The following is a 27,482-nucleotide window of genomic DNA, read 5'->3' as shown; positions in this document are numbered from 1 at the left end:
TTTGCTTTATTGCATGTTGCAGATACTGAGGGGTTTTTTATTGTTTAAGAGACAGAGAGAGGGGTGTGTGTGTGTGTGTGTATTTGTGTGAGTGGGGGAGGGGCAGAGAGAGAATCCCAAGCAGGTTCCACACTGTCAGTGCAGAGCCCAGCATGGGGCTCAAATTCATGAACTGTGAGATCATGACCTGAGCCAAAATCAAGAGTTGGACGCTTAACCGACTGAGACCTAGGAGCCCCACATAAACTGTGTTTTTTACAAAGGTTTGTGGCAAACCTGTGTTGAGGAAATCTATTTTGTACTATTTTTTCCAAGAGCATTTGCTCATTTTGTGTCTCTGTGTCACATTTTGGTAACTCCTGCAACATTGCAAGCTTTTTCATTATTATGGTGTCTGTGATCAGTGATTGCAAGGTGCTGAAAGCTCAGATGATGGTTAACGTTTTTTTAGCAACAAAGTATTTTTTTAAATTTTTTAATGTTTATTCATTTTTGAGAGAGAGAGACAGAGTGTGAGTGGGGGAGGGCCAGAGAGAGACGGAGACACAGAATCTGAAGCAGGCTCCAGGCTCTGAGCTGTCAGCACAGAGCCCGACACAGAGCTCAAACCCACGAACTATGTGATCATGACCTGAGCTGAAGTCCGGTGTTTAACGGACTGAGCCACCCAGGCGCCCCGCAACAAAGTATTTTTTAATTAAGATATGTATATTGTTTTGTTTTGTTTTAGACAATACCATTGCATGCTTAGCAGATTACAGTATAGTGTAAACATAACTGTATACAGGGAAACCAAAAAATTCATTTGATGTGATATTCGCATTGTTGCAGTGGTCCGGAACCGATCCCACAATATCTCCAAGGTATGCCCCTACTAACAACGGTGTACAATTTCTATTTTTTGTCCTGAGAGAATATTTATAATAATATGTATCGTCAAATTACTGTGTTTTACTGTGATATTTCTTAAAACAGTTCTACCTCACTAATAAAATACTTAGGTTCTTTACACACTTCATGCATCAATTTGACACAGGTTTGTTTCACTTTGCTTTTACTTTGCAGTGTTAGCTTTTTAAAATATTTTTGTTGTTTTTATGTAATTATGTAAAATATTTTAGTGGATGCTTTCAAAGTTAAGTCCACTAAAAAAATTTATTCAGAGAAGTTTAGCTTTTCCTGCTCTCTAACCTACTCTCTCCCGATGGGTAACTTTTTTTTTTTCTCAATGACTCTTTGTAAGTTTTTGGTTGGGTGTGTGTGTGCTTGCGTTTTTTTTTATGATGTAAAAGGTACTCACAGAGTTACCAATGAGCCACTCTTTTTCCCCTAAGTATGTGTCCAAATCTTGCAGAAGATGAGGTCCATCATATGTAAGAAGCTCATTAAACATCTGATCCTAGGAGAGAGAAAAAGCTCACTTTAAGGATAATAGGCAGAAAAATAAATAATATGATTGGAAGAGGAAGTAGATTTTTCCATATTTATTCTCCCGTATGAGTTGAGAAAGGAAGAGAAGTAGCTTACATGTTGTTGGTGGGGGTGGTTGCTGTTTTCAAATGTGTGACACGGAGATTGGGGTCTGATTCTTTATACTTAGTCATCCCTTTGTTACTCATGGATTAAAAAATAACTGTCACCAGTTCTTACAGCTTCTTTGTATATGATGACTAAATATTTCACCCACAAAAACTTTTCATGATTTTTATCTTAATTTTTACTGAGAAAAAACGATTCCATTATGTTTTTACATTTTTAAAATTAATCTTTTTTCTTAGGCTCACTCTTTTTGAAGTGAAATGATGTAACTGAGGCTAAAGAAATGAATTTTAGTTTGTAAGGCTAGGTTCCTTTTGTTTGGCAGTCTTTTATTTCCCCATTGCACTTAACAGAAGTAATCTATAATAAATCATTATGCTCTCGGGCTTTTATGCGTTTTTTCTTGTTGGCTTGACATGGTGCCTTAGTATGAGCCTTGTCTGCCTTGAATATCATCTACAAAACCATCATCTAGGTGCACTCTTTTGATATATTATGTAAGCTAACATTACAAACCAAATGTTCTTAGAAGAGACCATGGCCTCTTTCTTGGTAAGAAGTGTTCGTTTATATATGAAAATTCTGGCTGGTGTGTATCTTGGATATGAAATGTAAGCCAATCTCAAAAATATTATAAAATATGTGTGTACATATGTTATTTGCTAATAATGATAAATGATGTATAATAAAATCCAGCCTTTATTAAGACAGGTCAGGTAGTGGATTAACTCCCTCACCAACTTGCCGATTTCCTTTGTTATTATTATAACTGCTAGGTAATAGAGATTACTGTAACATAATGCCTTAGGTTTGTAGAGCACAGTTTGCAAAAGCATCATTACATATCTACATACATTGGTCAGATTTTATAAATGAAACATGGGAAGTTTGTCATTATTTTGCCTTTTTATTTTTTCCACTGTTCTATGCTACCTTCATTCATAAGGTTCTCTCTCTATTGCTAATATGTTCATAGTTTACAATAAAACAGTGTGAGTTCTGCCTCTTACACATCATGTGCAAGCTGAGAAGTAATGGACCCAGATCCATGTGGCACCTCCCAGAGCCCAGCCCAGCTCAGCATCAGTTGGAAAGGTATTTATGGCCAACTTGACTCTCCTAGAATAGCTAGAAATGGGAAGGAGTCAAATGGAACAGGATGTAGCTGCTGGACGGGTTTCCAAAACTTTTGTATTCTCATCTGCACAATTTTGTTCCTTCTTCTAATGTGCATTTTCCACAACTTAAGGTCAGGTACACTGATGCTTGTGCATATGCAATGCCAAATAAAAATCTTTTGTCTGCACTAAAAGAATCTTTTAGTGCAGGTTCTCTTTATATGTTTGGTGAATCATCTCAGTGATTCATCTCCTCGAATGACATGTAAATTATAACCAGCATAATTATTAGTATTTAAGAATCATTTTGAAGAATACTCGCTAAAATAACACAAAGAAGATGAAATTTCATTACACATCCTTTTTTCCAGATGTGTACTTTTAAAAATGTATTTCCTGATAAACCCTAGATAGCCACTTGGTAGACTCAGAAATTTCCTTCTTCCTCCAGAGCATTGTAAGTCAGGAGGTTTTTGAACCTGAGAACTGATTGCTATAGTATTCTATCAGATGACTTTTAGAGGAATTCTATTTCTCCAAAGCATTTATCTTTAAATCCACACTTCCTCAATCATTTAGTGTTGGAAATGGGCCACTGGCATTCCTTCAATCCTCCTCATCTTTCATCTTCCTGTTCCCATTCTTTAGGGGGAAACTGAAAGAGATATGTTGAATAACCAGGGAAACACCAGTGGTAAATTCGAGGATTCTCGGGGTGACCAATGTCCAGAAACATATTTTGCCTTCTAAATTTAATTTTTTAGAAGTTGGAAGTGGAATTTTTTAGCAACCAATACTGTAACATTTATAATTATGTGTGTTTGACAGATCTTTAGGGCTCATACAGCAACAGGGCTATTTTCACTGTCCATCCATCTTCACTGTATCAATATTCTGCTCTTGAAAATGGTACCTGACCACAAGGTGGCAGCAGTGCAACCTACTGCCGGGAGACTAGGCAATGGAATATACTGGAACTGTGGCCTGTTCATTATATACTAGCCAGATCCTGCTTATTAATCAGATGGTATGTAGCCAACTGCAATATTTCTGTAACATGTCCTCCTTTCATATGATTTATTTATAAACTTGGATTATGTCCTGTGAATTTTGTTTTTTTAGCTAGAAGGTATGTAAGAGCATGGTTATTCTAATACAAAGGTAGGTTACTCTAATCATAAACATCCAAAGAATATTTTGCTCTGGGAGTTAGCTTCTATTATGGAGCCTCGGCCACAGAAGAGTACAAAATAGAGAAATGGAGAAGAACAAGCCCATCGATTGATAGATTACCAATCAGTGGGGTATTTAGCACATCGAAGGAAAAGTTTTAGATACATTTCTCTAAATTGGAGATTATGTATCTACTTGTCTCTGCACTTATAAGGATGTGTTAAATATAGACGGCCATGTCTGACAAAAGGAAAAACAATAAGCAATGAACTATATAAGCACTATTAATTATATATCATAGAATAATTATAATATCTAATATTTTTCAAAACACTTGCTACCTTGTCATAGGTACTCATGCTAACTTTTCATTAATCCTGCCAACACACTTCAAAGTAGATTCTGTGGTATCCCTACTTTACAGACAAAGAATTTGAACTATTGATAGGCAGTTATGTGACAACTAGTAAGAAGGGAATCAGAATTCAAGCCTGGCAGTGTGACTCCAGAGCCTGAAGGTAATTGCTATAAATCAAAGCTGAGCTTTTATTTTAAACTTTGTGCTGGTTAGGCAGCCATTACATTCATGTCAAGGAATCATGAAATGTGAATACTTTTATGTTCCCAATATCTCTATTGAAATCAGAAGTTCCTAGTTAAGTAAGTTGTATTTAGCATAAATATGTTTAAGCAAATTGATAAGACTGTCATTCCATGCTGTAACTTTTGGATACAGACCATAAGCGATAAGACATACATAGTGACCAGCTGCTGGCATTAAAACCAGCGGTTGAGAACATGAAGTCTGAGTCCGAGTGGCTGGGATTTGAATTCCTTGTGTACTATTTACTAGCTAAATAACCATATACAAGTTACTTATGCTACATGAACCTCAGTTTCTCCATCTGGAAAAATGAACATCATAGTTTCTCCCTAAGGGAGGCCCTGGGTGTTAGTCACTAATTTAAAAGAAAGGATGCACAGGTGATGAGGCAACTCCATAACCACTCTATCTCTTAGTTTCTTCATGTGCAGAGTGAGCATGGTGATAGAAAGCACTTATCTCACGGGTGGATTGGGGGGACTGGCTGAGACCACGTGTGTGAAGGGGCTGGAGCCACACCCGCACGTGGTGTTTGAGAAGTTCAGCTCTTGTTGTCTCTCATGCATCACATATGCAGTGCCTGCTAAGTGAGAGGTGCAGTGCTAGGTGTGGGGACATGAGTGAGTAGCATGGACATAATTACTACCCTCATGGGTGTTCTACTGGAGGAGACAAACAAGCAAATATATTTTAAAATACGATTGTAATGAGGCCCTACAGGACACCACTAGGGGGCTGTAATGGAGAATAACCAGCAAGGTCTATTTAGAATTCTCGATAAAGATGATGGATGTGACACACATACATATTTTTCATCCAAAAACCACAGTAAATACGTATTTTTGAAAAGATAGAGCCCACAAAGAGGTGGAAAACAGGAGACAAGACAAAACAAAATTTGAAACCGTAAAGAAAATGGTTGAATGGTATCTGCAAAGGTAAAGCTGAAAACGAACACTACCCCATAACACCCTCAAATGGTTCAGGAAGAGGCAAGATATATCGAGAATTGGGGGTAAGGAGGTAAGAGAGAGGATAATGTGAGGACTGGTGGAAAGCTGTAGAAGTCGTTTTAGCATGAGATTTCCTCCTTCATTTTACACTTGACACGTGCCTCTGCCCCATCGTTAGCAGAAGGCTCGAGAGGGTGAAATAGATGGTTTATGGGTTGGGAGTTGTCATTCATAATGTATTCAAAATAGGAGATTAAATGAATATATGCACACTGAACGCTAAGTTCTGAGATTCTTAGCCCTCTCTTTGCTGATTGTTTCCCAGAACACTGGCAGCCACAACTTTATTTCCAGGCAAAAGACTGGAAGTCCTCTCTTGGGACTCCTTCTAGTCCCTAAAGATAGTGCTGTTGGGAAATACTCTGCAAATGGCCTGGTGATGCTCAAAATCAACGAACACTGTCCACATGCCGAGGGCTTTGGGTAAACTTTTTAATCTTCCTATTCTTTATCATGGATTATAAAGGATGGTCTGGCTTGTGGGGAAAGACAGAGACCAAAAAAAGAGGAAAATTAGGGTAATAAAGATTTCAGGATGACAACTGTGCACCAGGTGCTTAGGGTGACCAAACCAGACTGAAGCAGTGTGGCACACAAGACAGACATATCCATGCTGTCTGTCATCATCACACCTCTTGTCATCAAGACTTCATTTTAACTTTTGGAATCCTGGAGGATGCACCCCAAATAAAGAAGTAAGTAAAAGACAGAGATGGCATCCAGGAAACAATAGGACTCCACTCAGGAGAAAGACATCCCTGGGATGACAGTGAAGGGAAGTCTGGTGAAGACAGATGTGCAGAAACCTAGACAGTTCAGCAAAAGAGAGAGGATCTCGGCCAGATATCTCCAAGAAAATAGGGGACATAATAGATTATCTGGTATCATTGACCTTGTGGAAAATCGTATCGGCAGGCTACTGGATGGTGTGGGAAGGTTTGGTAGGAAGTGTAAAAGCAATTAGGCAAATGAAGGAAAGGCAATTAGTAACTTTGAGGAGGTAAAGTGAGAAAGGAAATAAAGTATACTACAATTCACAGTTCTGTATAATATTTGCCTAGGCATACTAATGTAACAACCGAATATCAATTTGAACAAAACATTTTAATATCATTAAAATTGGGAAGAAGGGAAGCAGAGACGATGATTACATAAGAGATAAATTCTTATTACCATAGTAATAAGTCCAGAGAAACGATCTAAAATTAGTGAATCAATGGGGCGCCTGGGTGGCTCAGTCGGTTAAGCGGCCGACTTTGGCTCAGGTCATGATCTCTCAGTCTGTGAGTTCAAGCCCCGCGTCGGGCTCTGTGCTGACAGCTCAGAGCCTGGAGCCTGTTTCAGATTCTGTGTCTCCCTCTCTCTGACCCTCCCCCATTCATGCTCAGTCTCTCTCTGTCTCAAAAATAAACGTTAAAAAAATTAAAAAATAAAATAAAATAAAATAAGTGAATCAAAGAAAGCCATATGTACTTGTCTTAAAGAACTAGCTAAACTAGGGTTATGTCTGAGGAGGGGTTAATGTGAAGAGGTAAAGCAGGAAATCGCTGTACTTTGTTTTAAATTTGTTAATATAATTTGATATTTTAAAACTATAGGTATGTCTTACTTTGATAGAAAGGCGATTTTAAAGCAAGCCACCTAATGCCTGGCAAGTGGATATGATTAATAGTAACAACGAACTGATCACATTACTTTTATATCTTGTTTTTTCTCTGCCCAAGGAAAACGTGACATGAAATCATCCAATGTGTCCACAATCGCATCAGCTTGACATTGTTCCAGTTCTGTTTTTCCAGCCAGATCTATAAAATAAGACCATTTTAAGCCCAGAAATACACTGGATTTGATTGACTATATTAAAATGTTAATTTTTTAATAGGCAATATATTCTTATAGTTCAAAAATTCAAAATATAAAACTGTATCCAATGAAGACTAACTTCCACCTCCACTCCCATCCTCTCATTGTGCTCCCTTACCTACCATTCCGTTCGGAGTGGGGGGAGGGCGGGGGTTGGTATTCTTCTATTATTTCTTTTTTTTTTTTTTTTTTTAATTTTTTTTTTCAACGTTTTTTATTTATTTTTGGGACAGAGAGAGACAGAGCATGAACGGGGGAGGGTCAGAGAGAGAGGGAGACACAGAATCGGAAACAGGCTCCAGGCTCCGAGCCATCAGCCCAGAGCCTGACGCGGGGCTCGAACTCACGGACCGCTAGATCGTGACCTGGCTGAAGTCGGACGCTTAACCGACTGCGCCACCCAGGCGCCCCTCTTCTATTATTTCTTTATGAAAATAAAACTATATATCCTACTCAATATAAGCATCCCCCATATATCCTACAGATCTTTCCTCATAAGTTTGTTAAGGGCATCTTTGCTCCTTTTTCAGCTACATAGAAGCACCACTGTCTAGCCTCTGCTGATTAGGTTTGTTTCTTTCATGTCTTTTACTAATATTACAATAAATAGCTCGTACAATAAATAACCTGCTTTATCATTGATACTTCTCTGGCATTTAGTTTCATTCTTCTTTACAGTATAATGTTCAATAATAAAATTGTTTAATGAGTAGCAAATATATGTCCTGTATTTTTTTTTTCGGTTATCAAAACTCTTCAACACAATAAACATATTACCTGTGTTTTTGGTCAGGTATCTTGCTATTGCTAGGCTCTGGTGAAGGTTAAGTCCATCGACTTCCAAAATGGGTATTTTACCGAATGGAAGAGCTTAAAATAAAAGAAGCAACAATAAAAAAAAAAAAAAAAAACAACTTCCGTACCAAAATCAGTAATAATTCTTCCATTTTTACTGATAATTACAGAAATAAATCATGATTTAAAAGTTATAAAATTTTTGAATATTTATTCAAAAAGGACAGTAAGCACCAGAATCTTCATAAGTTTTATATTTTTATTAAAAAAAATTCTTAATGTTACTTTTGAAGGAGAGAGAGACAGAGACAGAGCATGAATGGGGGAGGGGCAACGAGAGAGGGAGACACAGAATCAGAAGCAGGCTCCAGACTCTGAGCTGTTGGCCCAGAGCCCCATGCAGGGCTCGAACCCACAAACCGTGAGATCATGACCTGAGCTGAAGTTGGAAGCTCAAATGACCGAGCCACCCAGGCGCCCCTTGATAAGATTTTTTTTTTTTTTTTAAGTTGTCAGAAGACCTACTACAGAGTTAGTGGCCGCAGCAGGTCGAAAACCCAGGTTTACTGTGACACTACATATTAACCTGTGTATTACCTCATATACTTACATAACACTTATTACTTATCTTTTCAAAAACCTTTCTTTTAAAGCTTCATTAATTTTTGTGGCTTCCATGAGCATTAACGTGAGTTATTTATTAAAACCATAATCTAAGGAAATGGAGAGTTTGATTTACCTATCGAGTTATGGTAAGAAATTTAGCCAATTTTGATGAGAGACTATGTGAAGTATATAGTAAGGTAGTAAGTAAGCAATTTGTACAAATATTAGGGCAGACTCCTAGCAGATGTGTTATTTTATCTGTAGATCCTACTTTGTTTTATCTCAATTATGTTTTGTCAGAAAGAAATATGTTTTTATAGAAAAATTCTAAGTTGTAGATAAATAACAATAACTCTACCATATCATTACAGCTATTTGAGTATTTTAATTGCTTACTCATATGTATTTAAAAATAACATCATAATGTATTTATAAACCACTTTTTTTATTTGATAACCTCTTTTTGAAATCTTTCCAAATCAATGACACATCAGCTTTTTTAAAAAAAAATTGTTTTTAGGGGCGCCTGGGTGGCTCAGACGGTTAAGCGTCCGACTTCAGCTCAGGTCACGATCTCGCGGTCCGCGAGTTCGAGCCCCGCGTCCGGCTCTGGGCTGACAGCTCAGAGCCTGGATCTTGCTTCCGATTCTATGTCTCCCTCTCTCTCTGACCCTCCCCCGTTCATGCTGTGTCTCTCTCTGTCTCAAAAATAAAAAATAAAACGTTAAAAAAAATTTTTTTTTAATTTTTTTTAATGTTTATTTTTGAGAGAGAGAGCACAGTGCCACCCAGACGCCCTGAAACATCCCTTTTTAATGGCTGCATTATATTTTGTCACATGTATTGATCACAATATTCCCAACCAGTGCCTTAGCTTGGGAAATACCATTATTTTGGAAAGGGAGAAAAGAATAAAGTGTCACTCATAATCCTATGACCCTAATGCAACTAGAGTCAACCTAGAATCAGCCTTCAAGTGTCTTCCATATGCACATTAAATAAGTACAAGATGGATTACAGTTCACATCAGGAATAAAAACATCCTTGAGTACTTACCTAAGGAGTGTGCTAAGTACAATTCTAGGTGCCTGAGTTTGCAGTTTAGCAAAGAGCTAGCAGTTTAGCAGTGAGCTAGAGTTTAGCAGTGAGCTAAACAAAAGTCCCAAATAAAGCTGACACAAATCACGATGCCTTATTCGGAGCAAAGTATGTGATTAGGAATTAACATGCTTAACATTTTGAGGGATGCCCCCTTTATGCTAGGCAGTGTGCTAAATATTTAATGTACCCATTAGGTCCTCTGGTACTTACAACAATCTTGTGAAGTAGGTATTATCTCATTTTATAAATGAGGAGATGAGGTGAAGAGAGGTTGTGTCAAGAGTCCAGGTCACCTACTTGGTAGAGGCTCAAACTGAGTTCAGTTGGAAACTTTGCTCAGCTGTTTTGCTAGTTCTAAGAGCTATATTTTGTGAAATACATTAAAAATCAGAGCAAACCCAGAGGACAGTATCCAAGTTAGAGAAGGGTCTGAAAACCACTTTTTATAAGGATTGGCTGAAAAACTTGGCACTCTTTACTGGGGAGAACAAAACAAACGAAGTGTAACCTAATGGCCACCTTCATATATGGCACAGCAATCAAATGGATGAAAAATTGTTCTTATCCTATCTCTAAAATGCAGAACTGGAACTAAAAAGTAATTTAAAAAGGGCAGATATTAACTCAAAATGAAGAATAATTTTTTAGCATTGGAACTATTGATGATGGAATGTGTTTTCCTGTGAGATGGTAGGCTTTCAGCTACTGGCAGCATTTGAGCCAAGCTCGTGATAATTGCCAACAGTGGGAATAAAGAAATTTAAGAAGATAAGTGCCAAGGCCTTCATTTGGTTCCAGAAAAAAATAACTTTGGGGTTGTTGGAGATGTAACTAAACAGGAGCATCTGTCAAAAAGCTTTAAGGAATTTAGTGACGCTGAGTATAAGGCTGTGTGATATGGCTGCCAAAGTAAGCACTGTGATCTTGGTAAAATGTCCTTGGATAGTATCTCGGACTTATGCTAAGAGTGGTGGTCCCATTGTGCTCTGTGCTCTTCTAATGCCTGGAACATTGTGTTTCCCCACAGGCACCATGCATTAAATGGCGGACATAATCTAACAGTAGCTTGTCCTTCTTCGGTAGTGAGGAAATCCAAACTAGGGGACATAAATGGAACCCTCCAGGAAGAGAAGAGAGTTGTCCCTTGGACCCCCACCTCATATAACCCATGGGAAGCAGCATGTAAATCAAGAAGTAGAGTCAGGGCTAGAAAGTTTGGACTGAAATTCACAATGATGATCAAAGAAACAAGCAAGGAAGTTCTAAAAGTTGATAACTAGGGGAACAGATGTATGAGTTAGCTGGGACTCAGTTCTGAACTCGGCCAGTGAGCTTTATCTGCACTCAGAGTATTATCATTGAACTGACTACACAGCAATGTCTTTTTTTCTCTATGATCTTAAAGATACTAAATTTCCTCAAATAATTGGATGTGATAGAAGGAATAATCTATTCTCCACAGATTAAAATGACAAGTCCAAGGCCAATGTATGAAAACCATGAGGAGATAGATTTTAATTTTGTGTAAAGAAGAGTCTTTTAAAAGTTTTCCTCCTTCAAAAATAAACATTAAAAATTTTTTTAAAAGAACAAAAATAAATAAACATTAAAAAAAATTAAAAAGGTTTTCCTCCTTTTCTGTTTTCTGTTCTCTCTTCCCAGAATTTCACTGAGACATTAGACATCTTCAACTTGAATCTCAATTTTTCTAATCTTTTTTCTCCATTTTTTATTTCTTTTTCCTCCTGTGCTTTCTGGAAGAGCTCTTAGTTTTTTTTATTGTTTTATCAATTTGACTTGTTTTGTCTATATCAAATTTTTAGTTTCAACACCTTTTTTGTCTCTGAACATTCCTTTTTATAGCATATTTGTTCACAATGTATAGTATATCTGTTCTCTTTGAGGATTTTCTATTTTTGAAATTTTTTTCTTACTATATCATCCTGATGCCCTCAGTTGATTTTTCCCCCACTACTTCTTTGTTTAGGTCTGTTTCATATTAGAGGCCTTCTAACAAATATCTATTAAATTTTGGTTTGCCATTCCTGTTTTAAATAAGTGAAAGGAATAAAAGCTAATTGGAACCTCAGTGGACATGGTGGGCTGGGCCATGTCACTGAGATGCCCACCCGTTCGGTGTCTGGTAGACATTTCTCTTGGACTGACCAGCTTCCCTGGAGACAACACTTCGCATTTCCTGCCCGAGGGATACTCATTTGGTTGCAGCATTCTGATTGTAGAGCAGGGGATAAGGGCTTTGGGTCTCACTATTTAGTTTCTAGATTTCCGTTGAATCCTACCTATAGTATTTTGTCCTCAGACATGACTGGAGTCCTAGAATCCTCTGGGTCGTCCTTGATTGAGAGTAATCTCCATCCTTCTTCCAGGGTGGGAAAAAGATCTTGTGGTCATGCTGCTGCCTCACATTCTTCCAGTCAATCCTCTGTCAGTTCAGTTTTTAGAGTTCTCGGTTGCTTCCAATTCCTGAGAATTTGGGGGGGATCCCTGGAGTGATTCAGCTTGCCTCCTCCTCCTCTAGGCTTATATTTGAGCATCAGTAGCCTACTAAGTCACCTTACCATTCTGTTTTTGTTAATGTTTATTTATTGATTTTGAGACAGAGAGAGAGAGAGAGGGAGAAAGAGAGAGAGGGAGAGAGAGAACAAGCAGGGGAGGGGCAGAGAGAGAGAGAGAGAGAGAATCCCAAGCAGCCTCCAAGCTGTCAGTGCAGAGCCTGACACGGGGGTGAACTCACAAACCGTGAGATCGTGACATGAGCTGAGATCAAGAGTTGGTCACTTAACTGACTGAGCCACCTAGATGCCCCATCATCTTACCATTCTTGGACCTGTTTTCCAGCTTTGAGGATTTTGTGCTATTATATTCAAGCTTGATTTCTTTGTCCTTGTAGGGCTTTGACTTTTTTTTTTTAAGAAGTACTTCAGTGTTATTTAAAGAGAAAAAAAATGTCAACACCTGTACGCAGTGTACCAGGTTTGACTTGGAAGAACTTCTTAATGGAAATATCCAATGATATTCTAGGTTATCACAGAGGGCAGGTCATAGAGGATTTCAAACACCAGCGAGCATTCCTAAGTCAGATGGGAGATGAGGCCAGCTAAAATATGTAATAAACTGCTTTTCAACATCTGCTCTTGCCTTTTTTCTCAAAGCTATAAAATCCTGGATTTTTAGCTGAGCAAATGATTATCCACAATAACGTCAGCATTTCTCAGCTTCCCCTGTAGTAATGTATGACCACATGAATAAGTTCTTACCAAGGGGCTACAAGCAGAAGTGAAATGTAAAACTTTCTGGTCATGCTGTTGAAAGAAAGAGATGTGCCCCTTTCCCTCTTACACTTCCTGTGAGCTGAAATGTGGAAGGAGGGGGAGCTATCTTACACTATATAAATTAGACAAACAACAAGGGGTGGCAGATCAACAGAAAATAAGGAGCCTAATCTTTGACAACTTCATGGAGCAGCACCACTATACCAGCTTGGGCTTTTATGCGAAAGAAATGAATTTCTATTCTCTTTAGGCCATTTTTGTGTTGGGTGTCTGTTAAAGCATCTAAAACTATGAATATATATATATATACACACACACACACACACACACATATATATATATATATATATCCTAACCACCATGAACTTTAAAATTCCTTTCAACTCTAAGAATCTGTGAAAATATTAAGAAAATGTGGCAATTCCGTTTTTAATAACATAATGGAAAGTCAAGGTAGAAGAGGGTATGAGGCACTCACAGAACTTATATCTAAAAACTAAAAGGCAGCATTTGTTATATGTAATGTCTGTGCAACTTGCTATCCATCTTGACTTCATTAATGAATAAAATTTAATTTCACCTATTTCATGTCCAGAGTTAAAAATCCCATGTACAAATTCTGATGGCAGGGGGAGAGTTTGGATATTAATGAGAAAGTTTCATGATAAAAGGAAATGAAATATTCAAGCCCTCCAGGGAAGAGTTCTCTGATAAGAAAAAGAGTGATTACAGGGGCAATGACTTTTAAAGAACTCATGTTTTTAAAAGGCATGTGGTGATATGTATTGTTAATATGCCAGTTATCCTGGTGTTAGTGGTTTTATTTATTTATATATTTATTTTAATATAATTTATTGTCAAGTTAGCTAGCATACAGAGCATACAGTGTGTCCTTGGTTTCTGAGGTAGATTCCCATGATTCATCACTTACATACAACACCCAGTGCTCATCCCAACAAGTGCCCTCCTCAGTGCCCATCACCCATTTTCCTTTCTCCCCCACCCCCATCAACCCTCTGTTTGTTCTCTGTATTTAAGAGTCTCTCGGGGCACCTGGGTGGCTTGGTCGGTTAAGCGTCCGACTTCAGCCCAGGTCATGATCTCGCGGTCTGTGAGTTTGAGCCCCGAGTCAGGCTCTGTGCTGACAGCTCAGAGCCTGGACTCCGTTTCAGATTCTGTGTCTCCCTCTCTCTCTCTGCCCCTCCCCTGTTCATGCTCTCTCTCTGTCTCAAAAATAAATAAAAGTTGAAAAAAATTAAAAAAATAAAAAAAGAGTCTCTCGTGGTTTGCCTTCCTCTCTGTAACTACTTTTTTTCCTTCCCCTCCCCCATGGTCTTCTGTTAAGTTTCTCAAATTCCACACATGAGTGAAATCATATGATATCTGTCTTTCTCTGACTGATTTATTTCACTTAGCATAATACCCTCCAGTTCCATCCACGTTGTTGCAAATGGCAAGATTTCATTCTTTTTCATTGCTGACTAGTATCCCATTGTATACATAAACCACATCTTCTTTATCCATTCATCAGTTGACTGACATTTGGGCTCTTTCCATACTTTGGCTATTGTCGATAATGCTGCAATAAACATTGGGGTACCTGTGCCCCTATGAATCAACACTCCTATATCCTTTGGATAAATTCCTAGTAGTGCTATTGCTGGGTCGTAGCGTAGTTCTACTTTTAATTTTTTGAGGAACCTCCACATTGTTTTCCAGAGTGGCTGCAGTTATTGGCACCTAGTGCAAATAACTTGGGCCACTGTATGAAACTGACCTGTGTTTGAAAAACAATTCTACCCTGCTAGGACTGTGAATGTAGATTACATAAATTCTGTGTGCTATAGCTATCCCAGCTATAAAATAGAAACAATAATACATCCCATGAAGGCATGCTGGAGAAATTAAATGAAATGAGTCTGGGGAGTATCTACCAGGTGCCCGATAGTCTTCCAATACTCAATAGTTGTTTTCTTCAACTTCATCTTTATGCAAATTTGTAATAACTTCATCACAAAAATGTGAATTTTAACCATACAACTAATATTTAGTTAGTATTTCTAGGTGGATTTCATGAACAAAAGAATTAGCTCATCTATTTTTTCTTCATTCAGAAAAAAAAAAAAGCACCTAGGGGATGACTCACAATCTACTGAGAGCCACACGCTTTTTAATGTAATAATATTTCTAATTCTTCCCCTTTGTCCCGAGTGCTAAGTAGCGTGTTTTCATTTGGTTACCTGCCCAATTCGTCAATTTGCTCTTTCTTCTGATCAAACATCCCAGTTTTGCTCACATATCCATCCTTCTTTTGAATAGTCACATGCTGCATGAAAATTGATTCCACCCCCAACTTCAGAGGTAGACTAGGTGGTTCAAGGTACTTCCTATCTGCTTTGTCGGTTCACACGCAGACACATAACCCAATTTGAGCCAGTGAGACACGACAAGTTTGCCGACGTCTTCTGGGAAAGATTTTCTTCACTCAACATTTATGGAAGCAGTGCTCTTTCTCTCTCTCACATATCTCTCGACATTCCTGTTCAAGGCTGTGGGGCTGCAGCAACCTTATTGTTACTTGTTCCATGATGCCGCTAACACACAGAAGAAAGTCATCTCTTGAAATCTGTCCTATTTCTGATTTTTGGTTGTCTGAGACAACTAATTTCCTTGTTATCTAAGCGATTTTGAGGTCGGTTTTCTATTAGAGCAGCATATCTGATCCCTTGTCAAAACATTATAGGTATCTGCAGTGAGCCCATCCAATTCCAACTGTCAAGAATAATGACTTTGGTATTCCCCATTTCAGCTCTTCTGACACAGCTTTGTATTGTTTATATACTCTTTCTATGAGGTTTGTGTTTTCACCTTGAATAGAAAATTTTGGGGGCCACCTAGCTTCTCAATGTAAAGCTAAATCAGATTTAAAAACCTCTATTTATTTTTTTATTTTTTTTAATTTTTTTTCAACGTTTTTTATTTATTTTTGGGACAGAGAGAGACAGAGCATGAACGGGGGAGGGTCAGAGAGAGAGGGAGACACAGAATCGGAAACAGGCTCCAGGCTCCGAGCCATCAGCCCAGAGCCTGACGCGGGGCTCGAACTCACGGACCGCGAGATCGTGACCTGGCTGAAGTCGGACGCTTAACCGACTGCGCCACCCAGGCGCCCCTAAAAACCTCTATTTAATAAAATAATAATAAATGGGACACCTGGGTGGCTCAGTCAGTTAAGTGTCCGGCTTCAGCTCAGGTCTTGATCTCGCGGTTCATGAGTTCGAGCCCTGCGTCAGGTTCTGTGCTGACAGCTCTGAGCCTGGAGCCTGCTTCGGATTCTGTGTCTCCCTCTCTCTCTGCCTCTACCCCACTTGTGCTCTGTCTCTCTCTCAAAAATAAATAAGCATTAAAAAAATTTTTAATCAATAAATAAAAAAATTAAAACCTTTCTTTTTTTTTCATTTCCCTGAGGAAACACAGAAAGTTCTGGAAATATATTTTCCCTACATTTTCATGAACAATTTGTGCCACTTACTTGATTTGACTTCAGGCCAATCAGCTTGTTCTATTCTGTGGTCTTCATACTTTATGTCCAAATATGCAAATATATATCGAATAATTTCCGCTCTCCCCCTCATATTAAAATAAGTGAGTTTGTAGTTTGACATGGTGGGATTCTGGAAAAAGAAAATTTGAAGATTATTTTAGCAGCCTCTAGGAATGTTTTGATATTTTTCTTTGGGGATTTTTTCAAAACTTTATGGCATCTTTTGAAATAGTTGTAGATATTAGAGAATATTTCAAAACCTGAATTATAAATCACTATCCTAATAACATATGGGAAAGACTTGTTAGAAGATCATGACAGTCTCTTTAAGAATTAGCTGGAACATTCCAGTGAAATAATCAAACTCAAATTTTACTTACAAAAAAAATTCAGTGTGAGAGGGTATCTATACACCAACCTTCAGAGGACAGAGTCTGAAACTTTCCATTTTTTCCATTTCAAGCTGTTTTTTTCCTGCCTTTACTCACTTGTAATTTGACATATGGCTTTTGTTTACTTTGGTGACACAGCTGAGTTTGTGAAGAACGCTGGATAAGGATTTCACGAACAGGGTACATGCAAGGGGAATGTGAGCCAGCCTTGCCAACCTGAGCTGGCCATCGCATCCTTTCTCTCGCCCATGGCATTTCCCTCTAGGAATCAAAGGCTTAGGGAAACACTGCTCTCTTTTCTCTTTTACTGCACGCATGCTGCTGGGTTTTATTGGGATGCTAGCACCCCGCAAACAGAACCCACCTTGGTGACCTTTGTTGGGAGGGGGCAACGGGAGGCATATTTCTCTGTACCTTCCGTAGAGGAGCAAGGGAGAAAGAAAGCAACTCTCTTACATTTCATAAAGTTTGTTTGCTAATACTGGCTACATTGGTTAGATGTAGGTCGTTATAATTTCATGAGTTTTCTGTGATTTGTATCATCTCATTTCCATTGTTTATAAACGATTAATGATTTCAAACACTAATGGTAGAATGTCTTGTAATTTTTTAATGATCAGGTAACCTAGAAAGAAACATTTTCATTTGAAATTCAGCTCTTGCACTAAGTTGCTGTGTATCTTTGGACTAGTCAACAAAATCTCTCTGAATTTCAAAGTCCATTTTTTGGAAGTAGAGATACTAATATGGAGTTGGAGATGTACTGAGGTAGTACAGGTAAAGCATTTCACACAATGCCAGACGCTTAATAATTATTAGCTATTGACGATAATAACTCTGTGTTAATTCTATAGTCAAAAATAACCACTGTGAATACAGTACACTAAAAACAAATAATGTTCATAGTAATTACATGAATAGAAGTCATAAAGAATAATTATTTTTTAACTTTTTATTTTTGAAAGAGAGAGCATGAGTGGGGGAGGGGCAGAGGAGGACAAAAGATCCAAAAGTGATCTCTGTGCTGACAGCAGTGAGCCCCATGGGGAGCCTGAACTCACGAACCGTCAGATGGTGATCTGAGCCAAAGTCACACACTCAACCAACTGAGTCACCTAGGTGCCCCAACAATTATTTATTTTAAGTGGTAAGTTTAAGTAGTTTATTTTCTGCTAGGGAAGTCTTTCAAGGATGTTAACGGAATAGTAAATAAAAAGAAAAGTTAGGCTGAAGTCTCAAAACAAAATTCTATCTGAAATCACATCACATAAACGGTCAAACACAAACCACAAAAATCTAGATTGCCAAGTTTATGCACTCACAGTATCCCCCTGTGGTGCAGATGACCACAAACAGCTGTCTGGTTGCCTATTGAGACCCCCTCAAAACCCAGGAAACAATGGTGACAGTAATTTCTGGTGAATCCATTTCTCTGGGCCTGGGTTTTCCCCGTCCAGGTATTGTGGGTGGAGGTGATGCTCCTTGCTAGAAACACAGTCACCCTGAACATTCCACATGCCATCCTACTCCTGTTGGCCAGTCCAGCCCGTGTCCAAGTGAAATGTGGCACATGCCTCGCATATCAGGTATGTGAGTTAAAAATTCACTGGAGTGAACTAATGAAAATTCCAAGGTACAGAGCCCCCAGTTCTTTGGGGGAGAAATATGCATACAAGGAGTTCAAATTTGGGGGAATAAGTTAAACTTAATGTTGAGCTTGGAAATAAATAGTGGGAAAAACATGAGAGTATAAAAATAGTAGAAAAGGTAAAGTAATAAGCTTCCTTCTGAAAAAAAAAGGAATAGTTTATGTAATCACCATAAAGGGAACACTCTTTTTTTTTAAGTTTATTTGTTTATTTTCAGAGACAGAGACAGTGGGGGAGGGGCACAGAGAGAGGGTGACACAGAATCCCAAGCAGGTTTCGTGCCGTCAGCACAGAGCTCAATGTGGGGCTTGATCTCATGACCTGGGGATCAATACCTGAACCTAAGTAAAGAGTCAGTCACTCAACTGACGGACCCACCCAGGCGTCCCAAGGAAACATTCTTATCTAGGAAAGAAAAAGCATAATTGTTACAACTCCTTGATCTAACAGTTCTAAATCTCAAAAGAACAAAAAGAGTCTTCAGAGTGGAAAAAATGTCATTCTTGGTCACAGTTTTTATTTGAAGAACATTGTATACAACTTTTTTTTATTGATTTTTGCTGTCGTGGGTCAATGTTTCCTCAGCAACAAAGAAATTATGTGTATTTTCCTTATAAGCATTATATGAATATGTAGATTCATATACATCCATTATGATCAATGTTAAAAAAAATAAACATGACTTTTTCTCATTTGGTCAAATGCTACATAAATATCAGTGTCCACCTCCTAATTCTGCATGAAAACAAAGGCACTTGTTATTGTTCATTTGCAAAAATGTGCCATTTTATATTGTATTTCACTCAAGTAAAGAAGACATTTAAAAAAGTCCTTAGTACAAGTTGGCAGCTATCTACAGTTCTCTGCAAATATATCTTTAAATCTAAGATTGGGCACAGGTCCATGAACAACTGACAAATGCTTATCTTTCAAGATAGAACATCCTTTCAACAGTTGTAACTCATTGATGAAGCTGTACTTACACAACACATTCCTGTAGTTAGTTGCATAATTATATTTTCTATTGAGTGAAAGTCTAGTTTTCTTGATTCTTACAGCTACAAAATTCCAAACTTGAAGACTTTTGTTTTTCAGGACATATGTGCACATTTTATAACATGAAAAATAAGTAAATGCAAATGCAATTGCAAACATCTACGAAGTTTAAAGATCCTTTCTATATTTCATAAAGTTTTTGCATAAAAACTAACCGAAGAAATTCCACGTAAATGTTTGTATGGTGAAAATAGACAAGGAAATTTACAATAGAAGCTAATGAGAACTATAGAGCATACTGTCTGGAAGAGTTTTGTTCCTCGTACTGCACTCAGCAGTCTATTTCTGTTACAATAACCTCACTTTGTTAAAGCCTTTATTTCATAAGGATGATAAGCTAAAAGGATGAAGGTAAGATACATCCCGCTCCCACAATGGATGCAGTGAGGAATGTGCTTAAGGGTTGAGTAGGTCAGTGGCAACCCACTTAAGGGTTGAGTAGGTCAGTGTGGTTTGCAGGCACCGTGCTACTTAGTATCTAAATGGCCTTGGGGGAGTTACCTCTTCCTAGCTTTACTTTCCTCATCTGCCAAGTGGTAATGAAAATATTGTGTAGAAAGGACCAATACAATGCTTGGCACACGGTGTACATTCAGAAAGCAAAGCAGGAAGGATGAAAAGGGAGGGCGGGAGAGAGGAAGACAGGGAAGGACAGTTCCCACCCTAGTTGAGGTTCAAGACCAGCTGTGTGTAATTTGATTGGACTCTGATCCTCAAAGCACATAAAAATAAAAGTAAGTTAAGGATAAAAAGAAAAATACAGTGTCAGGATTAAAAGCCAAGACAAACTTTGCCTGGATCAAAGCAAACAGACACCAAATACAGTAAGCAGGACCCTGAATTCTGAGAGAGGCAGTGACCATTGAGGAAGGTAGCTCCTTTGGCAAAAAGGAGAATAAAATCCCCCACACAAATGAGAGACTGTAGGGAAGCACTGCTTGAAACTAGGGCCTGGCAGGCTCTTACATACAATCTCTAAAAGGTCAAATTGTAAACCTCTAGTAAAAGTGAACACAAGGAAAATATATGAAAAGTCACAAAAAATTAATATTATAAGCAAAAAAGGTCATAACAGCAGATGAAATAGATCATTAAAAATCATAAGCTAATGGGACACCTGAGTGGCTGAGTCGGTTAAGTGACCGACTTCAGCTCAGGTCATCATCTTACAGTCCGTGGGTTTGAGCCCTGCCAGGCTCTGTGCTGGAGCCTGCTTCGGATTCTGTGTCTCCCTCTCTCTCTGTCCCCCGACCCCTGGCTCGAGCTCTGTCTCTCTCTCAAAAAAAAAAATTAAAAAATTTTAAAAAAAACAGTAAAAAAATCATAACATGACATGTAACACGACAACTGAACACTTAAATGGAAAGATTTTGAGAAATATGTAAACTAACACAAGCAAATAAAAAAACTGAAAGCCTGCATTTAACACTAACCAGTGAAGAAATTGCTTGATAATTAATTACCCATTGGTAATTATCCATTATGTAATGAATGGAATTAGTTACGTTCATGAAAGACACCAGACCCAGAAAAAAACTTCTTTAACCTATTAGAGTCTCTTTTTACAAAACAAAAACAAAAACAAAAACAAAAAAACAAAAAACAAAACTTAGAGCAAACATACATAATGGGAAGCCAATAGAAGCATTTTCTTTAATGTCAGGAATAACGAGAGCCTCACTACTACTCTTACTGTTCAACATAGTCCCAGATGCCTAGCTACTCAGTAAGATAAGATAACAATAAACAACATGTGTAAGGAATGGAAAGGCAGAGACAAAACTGTTCTTATTTGCAATCAAAGTTATTGTTTGTATTTAAAATTCAAGAGACTCTCTGGATAAACCTGAGCCTGAATTTCAAACAGAAATGCTAAGGACCAAAATAGCCAAGACAAATGAAAAGAGCAGAGGGAGAGGACTTGACCTACCAGACTGCAAGACTTACATAAAAAACAAAACAAAACAAAAAAAAAACCTTGCAATTAGGGTAATGTGATCTTTGTTCAGGACCAGACACACAGAGGTGCATAGAGCCTTTAACAGAATCTCAGATATATGACCAAGATGACATGACAGTGAGAACATAATGGGGCTAGACTGAAATGGTTCTGAGACAAAAGAAGAAAATATACAGAATTAGATCCCAATTTCACACAATACATAGAAAGAACACCGGATGGATTATACCCCTAAGTATGATTAGACTGGCCTAAGCAAATTCCAGTGTCATGCTGTTCCCTGTCAGTTTCATTTCTGAGCCTTTCCACTATCACTACACGTTAAGAATCCCATGTAGGAAGGGGCGCCTGGGTGGCTCAGTCAGTTGAGCATCTGACTTCCGCTCTGGTCATGATCTCACTGTTCGTGGGTTCAAGCTCCACATTGGGCTCTGTGCTGACAGCTCAGAGCTGTCAGCTTTGGACTGTGTCTCCCTCTCTCTTTCTGTCCCTCCCTCCCTCTGTCCCTGCTTTGGACTCTGTGTGTGTGTGTCTCTCTCTCTCTGTCCTTTCCCCACTCGTACTGTCTCTGTCTCTCAAAAAAGTGAATAAATGTTAAAAAATTAAAAAAAAAGAATCGTATGTAAGGAAAGCTGTATATATTTCCTGAAATGATACAGAAACAAGAAGGAAAAAGATAAGCTGATCATGCTTAAAGCTTTCCTTTATAACTGAAGCTAGCCACTGGTTTCCTTCCATTCTGAAGAGAGTTATTTAAAGTTACTGATTATCAGAAAAATAAAAAAACCACTTAGAGTTGTGTTTGAAAAACAAGATATGCTCAACGTCACTCCTCATCAGGGAAATACAAATCAAAACCACACTGAGATATCACCTCACGCCAGTCAGAGTGGCCAAAATGAACAAATCAGGAGACTATAGATGCTGGAGAGGATGTGGAGAAACGGGAACCCTCTTGCACTGTTGGTGGGAATGCAAACTGGTGCAGCCACTCTGGAAAACAGTGTGGAGGTTCCTCAAAAAATTAAAAATAGATCTACCCTATAACCCAGCAATAGCACTGCTAGGAATTTACCCAAGGGATACAGGAGTACTGATGCATAGGGGCACTTGTACCCCAATGTTTTTAGCAGCACTCTCAACAATAGCCAAATTATGGAAAAAGCCAAAATGTCCATCAACTGATGAATGGATAAAGAAATTGTGGTTTGTATACACAATGGAGTACTACGTGGCAATGAGAAAGAATGAAATATGGCCCTTTGTAGCAACGTGGATGGAACTGGAGAGTGTGATGCTAAGTGAAATAAGGCATACAGAGAAAGACAGATACCATATGTTTTCACTCTTATGTGGATCCTGAGAAACTTAACAGAAACCCATGGAGGAAGGGAAGGAAAAAAAAAAAAAAGAGGTTAGAGTGGGAGAGAGCCAAAGCAAAAGAGACTCTTAAAAACTGAGAACAAACTGAGGGTTGATGGGGGGTGGGAGGGAGGGGAGGGTGGGTGATGGGTATTGAGGAGGGCACCTTTTGGGATGAGCACTGGGTGTTGTATGGAAACCAATTTGACAATAAATTTCATATATTGGAAAAAAATTAAAAAATTAAAAAAAAAGAAAAATAAGATATACAGTTTCTCAAAGAACATATAAATGATGACTAATACATACCCTGGATAGAAATTTTCACATATGAACTCACACAGTTGTAGCCATTAAATTCAAAAGAAGATTTACCTTTTAATATATGCTAAACTTATTTAGAAAGTACACCTTTGATATGACAATAATAGTGTTTTTGAAAAGTTCTGCCTTGTGTACTTTCTTTCTTCCTCCTGGTTTATAGCTCTTTTTCCTTTTTTTCTTTCTTTTTTTTTAATGTTTACTGATTTATTTTGAGAGAGAGATAGAGAGGCAGAGAGAGAGGGAGAGAGAATCCCAAGCAGGCTCCGCAATGTTAGCACAGAGCCCAACACTGAACTCAGTCTCACAAACCGTGAGATCATGACCTGAACCAAAATGACGTGCCAGACACTTAACTGACTGAGCCACGCAGGTGCCCCTGTAGCTCTTTTTACTTTATGTAACACTGATACATTTCAGCTGATTAATAACCACAAGACACAGGCGCATTCAGTCCCAGAGGCAATTTTAATGCAGTCATTGATAAAATACAAACTGTAAAAAACCATTTCATTTTAACTAAGCTGATATCCTATTCTGTACATCGCTATAAGAGCCCAGTAAAACAGTATCAAAAATGCTAATGTCTGCGCCAGAAAGGAGATAACAATCCAAACTCAACTCTGGTAAAAGAGGCTAATATTCAATTACTAGGTTATGCACTTAAAAGATTTCAGCAGATAGTTGAAAAAAAGGAATTGAATTTTTGCAATAATTTCGATGGATAGAAAAACTTACAAATAGGGAATTAAGTATTAGCCATTTTACAATTCACTTCAAAACCTAAACACTATTTATTTTTATTTCACTCATAAAAGTGTTGGTCTACATGAGCTCTTACTCTTAAATAAAAGGAAAGTCAAGCATTCTTGAGAATAATGCAATAACCTACACATTTGAAGTATAAAAACACAAATTATTTGTGAATTTGCCAACAGTTCTTTGCTGTATCTCAACTTGACCAATGTTTAACCTGTACAAAATGTCCTGGCATAGAGTACATACAGTAACATTTGTACTCCCATTATATAGACTGCAGTGTTTTGAAATGGGAAAATTGGATTCAGAGAGCAATCACATGAGATGCTATTGTCTACATAAGAACTTCTTGCACATTATGACCTTAAATAACAGTACTGCATTACCTACTAACAGTTGGTGGTAGAGAATGTTGATTTCCTTCACTCACAGAGTCCCTGAGCATTTCTAGTTCAGTTCTGGAAAAGTTGTCAGGTTGGAGTTAAATTGTAGGACTACAGAGAAATATCAGCATTTTTGTTAACTGAGTATAATATTGATTTCAGTCAAACCCTGAATGTTTAATTTCACATTGGCAGGCCAGGATTTCTATTTTCCCATCAAAGACCAATGAAATATCATTTTAAATGGCTGCCTCACATTAAAGCCAAGGCAAGAGGAATAATTGAAATATCCTTTGGGAGCTGTGAGCCCAAATTCTTAGCCTGGAGTAAATGCCTTAAATTATCTTTGAAACCAAATGATGATAGAATGTAATTCTTGGCAAAACATGAAGACATTTCAACAAAATGAGCCTTAAAGTGACAGAAAATATTACAAAGAAAATCCAAGAGAAAGAAAGAAGAAAGAAAGAAAGAAAGAAAGAAAGAAAGAAAGAAAGAAAGAAGAAAGAAAGAAAGGGAGAAAGAAAGAGAGAGAAAGGGAAAAGAAAGAAAGAAAGAAAGAAAGAAAGAAGAAAGAGAAAAGAAAGAGAGAAAGGGAGAAAGAAAGAAAGAAAGAAAGAAAGAAAGAAAGAAAGAAAGAAAGAAAGAAAAAGGGAGAAAGAGAGAGAAAGGGAGAAGAAAGAAAGAAAGAAAGAAAGAGAAAGGGAGAAAGAAAGAACTTCCGCTTCATACATTAAAAAACATCACTTGTACTGACTGTATTTTGTATGTTAAAGTCTACTTAAAGGATCTTTTAAAATCTTTTAAAATCTTTAAAAATCTCCAGTACCTATATTTCTCTTAGAAATTACTGTTTGATTTCTATTTGGCCACTAACATAGGGAGGATCTGAATGAGACCAGATCAGAGGAAGTGGCACAGTGAAAAGAGGTCATCAGAAAGTTACTCAGTCACACACAGAATACGACAGTAATAAAAATAAGCACTAAGATGAAGAGAGAACACTCTCATTTCATATCTTTATAGAGTTCAATCTTACCACTTACTTGTTCTATGTTTCCGTGGAGTCTCTAGTATCTTCTATGCCGTCATAAGTGACTGCATCTTGGGTTTATATGATGAGTAAGTCACAGTCACAAGCCAATGAGAGTCAAGACGACTTACTTCCACCCAAGTGTCTTCCTTCATTTCTCAGATGAAATATGCTCACCAAACAGTCCCGCCTGCAAAGACTTCTGGTTATTCTTGGCATTTGATAGGCTCTCTGTGTGTAAATAGTCTAATGTATTTGCATTCAATAGATAGAACCAAAGTTACAGGTGCTGACATGTGTCTATTGCTACATGCTCATTTATGTTTAAAGTTTTACACCGCAGGCTCCTGGAGAATGAGACAACTGGAATACAGGCAAGCCTTCTTTTCAGATACACAAGTGGCTTGCTTCCTCAATTCATTCGGTCTCCTTGGGGAGCCCTTGGCCGACCACATCCTCACCAGAACCCTCCTCCAACAGTCTTGTCCTTTACCTGCTGTGTGTTTCTTCATTACCATGTCTGACAATAGAGTGTATTTTCTTGGTTTGTTTTCACCCTCCTCCAGCAGAAGGTAAGCTCCATAAGAGCAGGTGCCTCATTGTTCGGTTTACTGTTATGCCCTCATTGTGGAAAGAAATGCCAGGCACATCATAGGTACTAATATATCTTTGATGAGTGAATGATCCCAATTTATATTTCCCAACCATTCACATTTTTTACAGGGACTCTACATTTCTCATTACTGCGAGGATATTTCATTTACATTCCTTTTCTCAGAAGAGCCATAAAGCTGGAGTGGAAGATTCTAACACACCTTGTTGATAATCCTTATACAGATGAGTAACAAATGCCTAAATGTTCTAGAAATTTATTTTTTTTCCACTCCAATTCATTACAGCTATAATATTAGGACAGCTCAGTGAAAGGATCCAGTGAAATACCTGCCTGTGCATTATAGGGCCTGCAGATTGTCCATGAAACATATTAATGACAGGTTGGCTTGCAACTTCTAGAAAATAACACTGATAGGTAGCAATAGCAACCTGTCAAATATTTCCTATTTATTAGCACTTTAAACGTTGAATAATATGTTTACATCCATTTATTGTATACATTAGAAATGAAGAAAAATATAAATATTAAGTCTGCAGGAAGCTTAAGATACAAATCCAGCCCCTTATTCACCAAAGAGATCTATGTAAATCAAAATCAAGTGTAAAGGAAATAGGAGCTATACAAAATTAGCATATTGTATTTTTTATCTTTCACTGAGTTTTAACTTGCATTCAAAAAAACCTTTTTGTCCTCACCTCAATCACTTCTAATTCCCACTTTATAGGTGATGAAACACACATAGGGAAATTAGGTAAATTGTCTAGGAATTTCGGGTGGGACAAGCCAAGATCAAAGCTTACACCTTCTGATGACGCATTTAATATTTGCTTCCTACGTTATGGTTGGGTTTAAAAAAATCAAATATACAAGATATAGCACTTGCCTCATTTTCTATAATAATAGTCTGCTTTACAGCCCATTTTTCTTGGTTGTAGGAAAACAAAGCAACCAATCATCTCTCAGGGGAGGAGTGTCATTCAATTCTTGGTCATCCATCTACAGCAGCTGTCCTGGAGGCTGCCGCCATTCATGTGTGCATGGCCTTCCCACCAGCAGCTCTCTGCTGCTTCTGCAGTGTCCTCATTCTGCCACTCTCTTGCCCAAATGTGGCAGCCTGGCCACTTCGAATGCTTTCTCAAGTTCCAACTGTACATGCTCCAACACAGCCATTTCTTCAAAGTGGTCTTGCCACCTCCCTGGCAGCACAATATGGCCCCGGGGTCCCTCTGCTGTCTAGAACTACACATTTCCCCTCCTTTTGCTTCTCCCATCCCTGGCCCAGGTGGGTATTCTTTAACTCTT

The 27,482-nt window shown here is 38.0% G+C and overlaps 1 protein-coding gene across 1 annotated transcript in view; it reads right to left on the bottom strand.

The window, feature by feature from the left end:
* Positions 1–25,731, bottom strand: part of HPGDS (hematopoietic prostaglandin D synthase) — a 31,660-nt gene extending 5,929 nt beyond the window's left edge. Inside the window, exons 1-5 of the mRNA XM_019464192.2 lie at positions 25,578–25,731; positions 16,638–16,779; positions 8,088–8,180; positions 7,143–7,252; positions 1,301–1,399 (exon numbers count right to left, since the gene is read on the bottom strand). Of these exons, the coding sequence (XP_019319737.1) occupies positions 1,301–1,399; positions 7,143–7,252; positions 8,088–8,180; positions 16,638–16,770 (435 nt within the window). The 5' untranslated portion in view covers positions 16,771–16,779; positions 25,578–25,731. The remainder of the gene's footprint in view (positions 1–1,300; positions 1,400–7,142; positions 7,253–8,087; positions 8,181–16,637; positions 16,780–25,577) is intronic.
* Between the last annotated feature and the right edge of the window lie 1,751 nt (positions 25,732–27,482).

The sequence above is a fragment of the Panthera pardus genome, unplaced genomic scaffold, assembly GCF_024362965.1.
Source record: "Panthera pardus isolate Hobbes unplaced genomic scaffold, ASM2436296v1 HiC_scaffold_13, whole genome shotgun sequence".
NCBI classification, from domain to species: Eukaryota; Metazoa; Chordata; class Mammalia; order Carnivora; family Felidae; genus Panthera; species Panthera pardus.
This window is presented reverse-complemented; position numbering and strand designations above follow the sequence as displayed.